This window comes from Micropterus dolomieu, linkage group LG16, assembly GCF_021292245.1.
Source record: "Micropterus dolomieu isolate WLL.071019.BEF.003 ecotype Adirondacks linkage group LG16, ASM2129224v1, whole genome shotgun sequence".
NCBI lineage: Eukaryota > Metazoa > Chordata > Actinopteri > Centrarchiformes > Centrarchidae > Micropterus > Micropterus dolomieu.
Window position 1 is genome coordinate 18733188 of NC_060165.1, and position 9847 is coordinate 18743034.

A 9847-nucleotide genomic window follows, 5' to 3' on the forward strand; every position below is an offset into this window, starting at 1 on the left:
CTAGACTATCCTGGACAAGCCCTGCACGAGATAGTCTTGTCACTTGATAAAAAGCTCATCCAAGTAATTATCATGCAAACGTATAAGAATCTGCTATCTTAAATTATTAATTTAGTTGCTGGATTAAATGGAAATTATTCACATTTTCTTTAAATGGAATGTGTCGTTCCTTCAAAAAATATCTTGTAAATATGCAACATTAGTGTGAGCTAGTCACTCGTTCTTGGTGTCATCTTGGTTTTTTAATAGGTGACGTTCATGTTTAAGGTGTTTAAGGAGAGAACTACAAAATTCTTAGTTATTATTTTAGTTCATTTTTCAGTATTTTAGCTTATTTTACCTCCTATGTTAATTTGATGATTAATGAGATATCTGAACACACGGTCATAAAGAAACAGAAGAAGAAGAGCTTCACAACAACAAATACAAAATTTTTACACAAAACAGTGAAAAGATTTAATGTTCATGAAATTCAACATGGAAAGTAAGAATGAAAACTGCTTAAATACCATTTCATGTTGGAATTATGCAACATTACATGTACTCTCATAATTAAATATGTCTCATTGAGTATAATAGCATGTATAGAATAAATGGGCAATTACATTACATATTTACAATCTCATGTACAAAAAAGCTACTTGCCACAGGTCCTCAAATTCAGACTCTTTTAAAATTGCACAAAACTAGTTCTTATCTCTTCTTGTTGCAAATGCAGCTGGTGTTTGGTGAAAGCTGGGCGCCTGACTGTGGCAATATAGCCACGTCAAAGCGAAGTTTCCTTCACAGGACGTGGTAGACGGGCCTGCATCCGGGGCTCTCCGGCGTGCAGGGCTGCGAGTCGGAGCTGCCAGGGGAGAAGGTGGCCATGTCTCTCAGAGCCACCGGTCCGCAGCTGGACTCCACCGAGGACAAGCGATCAACGATGCTGGAGAGACACTCCAGACTAGAGGCTCCAGCTGTCTTATCGCCCACACTCTCTGATAAGACAAAGACAGAGTCCAGATCAGTCAGGATTTTAATACAGGGATAACTGCACTTAACACAATTTCAAATGTGACATCCATCTTTAATAAAAATAACTTTTTTAAAACATAAATCTTTTATCAGTTTTGTATGGGGTTTTATTTATTTAATGATATACTTAAATCCTGGTACTATATGACTCCCTGAGGCAAAAATAAAATACACACATTACAATACTTTTAATATAATCTACTATTCAGTTATTAGGTTTTTAGAGCACTATGTTGGCACAAAGTTATGTCATATTCTTATCAGGCTGCTGTTCCTGTCAAAAGGTCTTACCATTCTTCGCATATGAATATCTGTTGCTGTAGTTTGCATTCAGATGTTGCCACACTGGACTGTTGCTGTCAGCCTGCAAAGAAATGAAAAATCAAATTTACCCTTGAATTCTTGCACAAAAGCAGCAAACAGAAATGATGTGTTATGTTAAATTTGTAGGGGATAGAAAGAAGCAGGAAGAGTGCAAAAACAACCAGTGCCCTTCATGATATTCTGGACAGGCTAATAAATCGTGAATTCCAAAAGTTATGGGCTTCTTTATTTCACATCCACCTTAAAGCCAAAGTGGCAGTGTACGCTCCCTTCCCCTGCCCAGCTCTGAGCGTGGCGAATCGATTGTATCAGTGGAAGCAACACCAGTTTGTGCAAGATGACACTTTCTCCAAGTAAATCTGCAGAAAATCCTGGCAGCGGTGCAGAACATGCAGTCAGGATGGAATGCAGAAAAGCCCCCAGTTTTTCCTGCCAGACTTCAGTAAGGTGGATTTAGTTTGGTTTATTAAGGCTATAAAGTGTCCAGTGGTGGGAAAGCCATTATTCCACCCAGCATTATAAGTACTTTTGTATTAGCTGATACCCTGTCACATTCAGACTGTTGTTCAGAACAATGAATTCATCGTGACTTGTAATAACAAGCTTCACACAAAGAGGACAGAGATACATGTCAGACTACAGAATAGATATTTGTATTAAAGAATAATGGAAGAGTATGACATGCATGGAGAAGCATGGTAATTGAGGTCTTGGGGCAAGATGAGCTTATTTGATTAATAGGTTTCTAAACTGGAAATCCAAGCTCTATTTTGAAATGAAATACTCTACATGGTAATGAGATATGGCAACAACAAAGGCCTTTTCGGGTGATGTTTCTACAAGATGAAGTCCTGTCTTGCATGCAGTTGTCGTTACTTCTCTGCCTGACATTGTATTAGTTTTAGAGCAACCAGATGTTTGCATGAAGAGGCTGAACATGGATCAGAGGTCTTACCATGCCGTCAGAGCAGCTGGACAGTGGGCTACCAGGCTCAGAGCTGCTCTCTCCAGGTAGGCAGTAGTAGTTTTCCACCTGCTCTCGTAGCAGGTCCTGCAGACTCTCAATGTAATGGATGGCGTTGCGCAGGATCTCCACCTTTGGCAGACGTTGGCTGGGGTTGGCCGAGGTGCAACGTCTCAAAGCCTCGAACGCGTGGTTGACCTTCTTCAGCCGCCGGCGCTCACGCATGGTGGCAGCCCGTCTGCGGTCCACAAAGTTGGACTTGCGCTTGCAGGCCTTGCAGGCCCACTGGAGACAGTGTCCCGGCTGGTGAGGTGCCCCGGGAACCCTGACATGCTCGTCCTCCTCAGAACCATCAAGCTCCACACCGGGTCCAAACTCCAGGCTATCTGGAGACGAAGCACACGCTCTGTCGTAGTAGACCTGGGATGGTGAGAAGACGTCCATAGCTTGTTGAAGAAAGGAGTCTGAATGGATGGAAAGATGGGCGCAATGGTAGAAAGGAGGGTAGAGGAGTGGGGTGAGAGAGAGGAGACCTCTGAGTGATATGAGGGGTCTGTTGCCCAGGGCCCCCCTTATATGCCCCCAGGCCAGAGCCCAGGGCCCACATTGGCCAGATCTAATTACCATGGCCCATTGGCCCAGCCAGAAGGCAGGCTGGGGTTAGCTCAGCTCCCTCCCTGCCCCATCCCAACCCACTGTCTCTCACCCCCCAGTACCCTGCAGAGTTTCCCACATCTGCACTTACTGGTGTTTTCCTACTCATCACCAATGTCTCCTTCCAAGAGCCTTTCTCCTGCAAGGCCATGATGAATACAACACTTGGGAATGTTTCAGGAGTGTGGGTGAACATTTGCAGCTTGAACCACCACATGACCTGTTTATAAGTCCTTCATTGTGCCTGATATATCTGTAACCGGCCTCCAGGCATCATGTCATAGCTGACAATGAAAGTGACACTTAACTATGAAGACATAAATATTAAAGAGAGTGCGTTTTGTTTAGTCAAACTGTGCAGAAAAAGAGGGTGACCACTTGTAGGAGTATGCAGGCCAATTTTTACGGTGGAGACAACAGCGTTGCAGATGCAGCCCAGCTGCAAGGGAAGGTGTAACATTTCAAGCCCTGTGAATTCACATTACAGTGGTAAGCCCCCTCTAAACACCCTGAGCTCATCACTGAAGGTGCTGTGAATGAGACCATCCCTGTTTGCCAAAGCTCATTAAAACAGTAATTACACAATTGACACCACTGCCCAATTCCTTGCACCATTTTGCCTCCAAGGACCAAATTTTAACCATTAAAAGTTATTGACGCAAGTGAAGAACTTCAATTCAGCACACAACAAATGGTCATTATGGTGCAGTAGGTTTCATTCAAGTGGAGAACTGGGGGTTTAAGGGGCTTTAATGAGGAATGCAAAGTTGTTTATAGTGCAGAAATATTACTTATGCTACTTATGTTATGTTACTTTACAGAGTAAATCAAACTAAGGCGGTTTAGACAGTTAGACTTTTTTCAAATGCAAATATCTTCATGTTAGTAGAGAGATTCTGCCTTAATTTTCTACAAAATAAAAATCATAGCATCGTCTGCACTGGAGTCAGGTTGTCTTTCTATTTGCAGAATTGTTCTCTTTCAGGGGACAGATATTATCATAGTGAAAGGGGCTTTTGCAGTTCGACCCTGACATGTTTAGGTAATAATGTTGTTGACAGCTCACAAGGATACAATGCGGATATTTCTCACAATGTGTCAAAACGTTTGGCGTGCCCCCTTCTCTGGGAACTGTGCGCACCTAAGAAAACACCAGTAACTGCTGCCTCTGAATTGCCGTCGGAGTTTGGATTAGGCACAGCTGAAGAAGACATCGGCTCGCCTGCGCTTGTGGCTGCTGAGAAGATCAAAGGCTGTTCAGGCTGAGAACAACGTCGACTATGAGAAAACCTGGTAACAATCGAGAGCTAATTGAAGCTGGAGTTAGATTGGCGCAGCACATGGTGTTACTGAGAATACACGGAGCTTATATTGGCGCAGTCGTTGCGCACAGGCCCGTGATGTGATCCGTGCGCTCGGCTGGTCTCTTGGGAACTCTCTGAGTTGTCTTTTTTTTGTTGTTGTTCTCAAGGGTCAGAGACAGAGTTAAGTGAAGGGCAGGAGGTGATGTCTTATGTCCATCTTCCTCACGTCTGAAAACCTTATTTCTTCTAAACTGCCTCATGCTTTGACTTAATATGCTGCTTGTTTGGTGCAACACAAGCCCCCCGACAGACAGGCAATTTATCACTTACTTTCCTGCAATATAGATACCTTTATAAAGCTTCTTTAGGCGAAATTAAAGGCCATATTTAATTCTACTCTCTCTGCAACAACATTAACATTAATATATATATATATATATATATATATATATATAACTAAAAAGTTGAATAAAAACAAAGATACACCCCACACCCCAACAAAGTCCAAGTCCATGTTACATTCCACACAAGAATTAATGAAACAAAAAACAAAAAACATTTTGAGTGGCAACACCATTTGTTTGGCAGTGAACAGAAAGAGGTGCACTCACTGCCAGCCCATGATGCAGTGAATTCTTTTCCTAACAGGATATTCAAGGAGAGTCTGGATAAATCAGAACATTCAGCCTCCAGGCTTATACCAGCTCTCCTTACATCAGCTTTGACTTTTAAAACACTGCTTTCACAGCCAAATGAGAATTATATGGTGTCATCAGTAACACCGAAATCCTGTAAAGTCAGACTAGAGAAAGTCGGGTGCTGTTTCTTTGTGAGGAGTGCACGCATGCAGTCTGATGGAGCAGACAGTAAGGTTCAAAACACAGCTGGGTAGAGCGTTTTTACAGCAAATACAAGTCTTCCATTAGTACAAAATGCAGGTATACAGTATGTCAACTAAATATATAGATTTTAGAAGGTAATAAGTACCCACATTGAACCAAGCCTTTATTTTTCTACAGATTGTTATTGCTGATACTAGGTCTACAATTTTGGTCAAATGCAGTCATTGCCAAACAGACATTAAATTAGCAGATACCCATGGAGCTGCAGAATGTAGTGAAGTAACACTGCTATCAGACTGAGTGAGTGAGCAGGAGTCCATTAAAATCACATTACTGCTTAGGGATATCATGTTTCTGTCTGGTTTATACAGAAAACAGGATATTTGGTAAGATGTGAATAGTTCTGTTGAAAAGAGAAATAAAGAGCACTGGATTGTACTGTATGTTTTTCAGCTCAGTGGTGGAAGTATTCAGATTATTTTCTTACTAAAAATGTACAAATACAAATATATGAAAAAAATCCATGACACTTGCATTCAAAATTGCACTTTTTTTTAAAAACATGACCAATAAAACAGGCAAGAAAAGTGAAATGAGACTTTAAAAATGAAAATATTGTACCGATGCTACCTATTAAACCTGCTAAATTATGTCAAAAAACATCTTTTATATCTCAGGAAACAAGCAGGTATCATATGTCACTTAAACATTCCACAGCTGTGGGCACAAAGTACCTTCTAAACCATTCTGTAGAGCATCTTGCCATCTTTAACCGGTCACTCAACACACTTCTTAGACACTAATAATGCAGAAAAGAGTATGACCTTCAAACTTAAGTATGGTTCTCCCCTCTGGTTCTTTGATTTTGGAGGAAAGCAAAGGTAGTAAAAGTAGCAAAAAGTAGTACTTTAAGGTAGTAGTACAGAACTTGAGTAAATGTACCTTACTTTCATACGTTGCTAAAGCTGCATTCATGTGTTTCAAATGGCTTTGTTTTCCCCTTGCTGGATGTAACACTGAGGTCTTTAGCTTTTGATAAACCTGACACACGTGCAACACTGCATGGACATGTGTGTGTGTGTCTACAGGCCTGAGAGATGAGGCAGAGGCGCAAAGGTCAACCAAGGCTTTGTGCCATCCACAGAGATCTGAGGGAGAGCAGCACACCCCAACATCATCAACAAACGCCCCCCATCTCATGTCAATACGCGACAAACAAGACTCAATGGATTTCCATGCCGTTAGCACTATGTCACACGTTTTAATAGCTTGCATGTAAACGCTTTGCCATGTGATGACGAAGCAAGTGATGATGAATTAAGGCATAATGGCTCAGATAACGTCATTATCCCAAGGGGCTTTGCACTCAAGTCTGCTGCCCAAGTTTCCATGTCCCCACCATATGATAGGAGAGCAGAGGACAGGCACGCTGTGGTTGGAGGGGACTCGAGTTACATGTTGTGGGATCAGTCCTGCTGGAGGCCGGTTGGAACAAAGAGAAGCAGCCTGGCAGCGAACTATTTTAGGGCAGTGTAAACAGATTTTAGGGACTTCTAATAGCTGTGAATGCTGGGGGAACTGGTAGATCTTGAACTGGCAGTGGGGGGGTTTGTCTTTCTGTGTTAAACACAGAGATGTAGTAAGAGGTAGAGTGACCTAAAACTCGGCTTTATTTGCTAAAAAGATTTTACCACCATTTATACCAGAGGTGCAAATTTACACATGTATTAGTTTCACGACTATTGTGGTTTTGGACCCTTCAGTGGTTAAACAGCTTAACTTAAAGATAATACAGTATATGTGGTCTGATGCTTGTATTGCCTCTGTTTGTCACGCACTTACCTTTCCAGCATGCCCTTAAAGACTGAGGAATACAGCGGTTTAGAATTTAGCAGAGGGAGCAATTTATTTTCTTGGTCAGTTATGTACAAACATTTAAATAAAATATCAGCTTCCTTAAAGAGTTTGGTTGTGAATATAAAATAAATAAATCTACACATCACATTATTATAAAATATGTACAAATCTGTTGCTCCTGCTGTACAAATGAAAGACTAACAAACAGAAGCCAGAATGGCTGAACACAGTGGAAATAATTTAGAGATAAACAGTGGAAATTAAATTTTTCTAGTCCAGGTCTTCACTAATCTTTCAGTTTTCTGAGGCGTCCTCTCTGAAGTTGATTTTGTCGTCGTTGGTGATGCTGTTCACGATGGATGACAGACACAGGAGGCTGGAAGACGCAGAGGACTCACTGGTTTCTGAAAAAAACGGAACATGACTTACTACACTGCTTGACTGTTGGTTTCATTTGATTTATTTACTTTTGTGATTGTGAGTGCAGTTTGACAGATGTACCTTCTCTGTGGTTTATCATTGCTGTGTTGGAATGGTCAGCAGAGGTCGGCCAGGTCTCTGAGGACTTTTTCCAGTGGTACTCATGACTGGCCACCTATAGAAACACACATCATCACATGTTATCCATACAAGTTTTTTTCAGTTAATATTAAACCACATGGATAAACATAAGTATATCTGATCAAAATTACAATTGCCCCAATGAAAGTACTTGTAGGTTAATCCAGAAAACAGGCCCATAACAGACATTGAAAACAAATAAATAGTCTACTAAGAAAAATACATAAATGTACACATTAATATCAGTGACATAATTATTGAGTTTCACACTGTTAGTCCCAACGGCAATCAAAATACCAGCTATATAAACATGCAGTAAACACATCCTAATGTCATTAAAAGCACCACAGACACAAAGGATATTACTGATACAATGGGGATAATTAAAGCACATCATGAAGTCACAGGCACCTGAAAGACTCCTAAGGAATATCACTACTACTACTATGAGGATTTCTTTTCTGAGTGGTGGTATCCAATGCTTACACTGTGTTCTTTAACTTTAAGGTTGTGGGATGATCCGTTTTGCGTTTTCTCCTGCTCATCCAGCGTCTGCAGCAGGTCCTGTAACTTCTCAATGTAGCTGATGGCGCTGCGTAAAATCTCCACCTTGGGTAGCCTCTGGTTGGGGTTGGCCACGGTCTTCCTCTTCAGCGCGTCAAAGGCCTCGTTGATCTTCTTGAGCCTCCTTCTCTCCCTGAGCGTGGCGGCCTTGCGTCTGTCCGTCGGCGCAGACTTTCTCTTGCATATCTTGCAGGCCCACATGAGGCACTGGCCGTCACAGTGCGCACGGAGACCCGGCGGCGCAAAGACGTGCTCCTCCCCGCTGCTCTCGCCCCCGGTCTCGGACGGAACATTATCCTGGCCCGGGGACAGCGGGCTGTCATTGCCGTAGAGGGGAGACACCCCCGCCATGTCCAAATGCTGAAGCGGTCCATGATCCCCTTCTTCCAAATAGCGCAAATCATTGAAAAGATAAGGGTTGGTCTCAAAAAGGTCCATCATATTGTTGCTCCCCTCTCTCTGTTTTGACAGTGGGATCACTCTGGCATTTAAACAGAGCAACAGGGACACAAGTCACCAGGCTTATATATAGAATGTGAAACTCTACCCAACACTTTGGCTGTCACACTGCATCAAGCATCTTTTTTCAATGGCTCTCTACAACCTACTGACTTTGTGTAGGAAACAAATATACATTAAGGCCTCCAGAAGTTATTGAAATGTCACCTTGGGTTTCATGACAGGTGTTTTAAATATCTGCATTTGGACAAAATGGGAAGACATTTCCCAGGCTGCCAATGAGAAAGTGAAAGACATAATACTGTTGTTCCACAGTTAACATGGCAAAAACGGAATGTTAATGGATATGGAGTTATCAGTGCCACTTTCATAACAAACACTTTATAAGAGGTTAAGATGTTGCAACTAATAGCTTTATTAGTGTTTAACTTCAAAGAACAACCTTTATTGCCAAGTTGTGTCTGATATCCTTCTGCAACATAAACTGTTAGATCTTTACTTACAAGGTCATCAGTCGTTATAGATATCAGAGGGTTGTTTATAAAAGTTATAAAAGTATTTCTTGCTTTTTAACAAAGTAAGCCTGCAGTTACAATCATAAATCAATTGTTAATACATTTGCATTTTGACTCAGATGCCCTGAAGGTCATATCCAGAAAGCTAGCTGAAGGACAAAGCAATTTTATGCAGCACAGGGAGGCCCTTATCTATAACACATTGATACTGTTTATTAACAAGTAATAAAGCACTACTTACAATGTATAAAAACATCATATGCCTTGTTAGAGAGTGGTATGTAAAGCAACTACAATCAGTATGTCTGTTAGGGCTGACCCCGAAAGATTTGACGCATTAATGAGCATAGCCTGATTCAACTGCCAATCTCACAGTCTAAGCTTTGCAGCGAAACAAGGATCACGCCATTTTGTCTATATGGGGGTGCTCAACGTTTGATTTTACATAGAACTACCAGTTTTCTCCCAATAAGTTAATATACAGCCTATTACAACATACATTTCAACGTTTAATGCTGTAAATAAATATATAAAAAAAATAAAACTTTCAATAAATGTTTTTGAAGTGCGTGAATAAATCCACAATTGTAACCCTAACCCTGGGGCGTCAGTGCGCATGTGTAGGCGTAGCGTGCATGTGTGCAGTGGCAGGAACACTTGCTGAAGAGACAGAGCCCCAGCCTCACTGGTGTTGTACCAAACCTCGCGGGACTTTCGGATAATTTATCACCATTGATGAACCACATAGAGAATATTTTATTTATCAATTTTAAATAGCCAGCTACT

At 41.5% G+C, this 9847-nt stretch overlaps 2 protein-coding genes across 2 annotated transcripts; both read right to left on the bottom strand.

Moving 5' to 3' along the window:
* Positions 1-783: 783 nt before the first annotated feature.
* myf5 (myogenic factor 5) lies at positions 784-7536 on the bottom strand. The gene is made up of 4 exons (XM_046072090.1): positions 7464-7536; positions 2297-2751; positions 1309-1381; positions 784-980 (listed from the first exon to the last, which is right to left on the bottom strand). Exons 1-4 carry the CDS (start codon positions 7480-7482, stop codon positions 784-786), a joined length of 744 nt encoding a protein of 247 aa, XP_045928046.1. The 5' UTR covers positions 7483-7536.
* Positions 7537-7967: 431 nt separating this feature from the next.
* myf6 (myogenic factor 6) lies at positions 7968-8438 on the bottom strand. Its single transcript, XM_046072667.1, has one exon. It carries the CDS (start codon positions 8436-8438, stop codon positions 7968-7970), a length of 471 nt encoding a protein of 156 aa, XP_045928623.1.
* Between the last annotated feature and the right edge of the window lie 1409 nt (positions 8439-9847).

What these genes read in the sequence shown, in the direction of transcription:
- myf5 (XM_046072090.1), bottom strand. An exon ending in CCAGCTGCTCTGACGGCATG is followed by an intron (nt 1,382 to 2,296) that starts GTAAGACCTCTG and finishes ATTTCTTTGCAG; the next exon opens with GCTGACAGCAACAGTCCAGT. An exon ending in ATATTCATATGCGAAGAATG is followed by an intron (nt 981 to 1,308) that starts GTAAGACCTTTT and finishes TTGTCTTATCAG; the next exon opens with AGAGTGTGGGCGATAAGACA.
- myf6 (XM_046072667.1), bottom strand. Translation starts at nt 8,438, where the DNA reads ATGGCGGGGGTGTCTCCCCTCTACGGCAATGACAGCCCGCTGTCCCCG.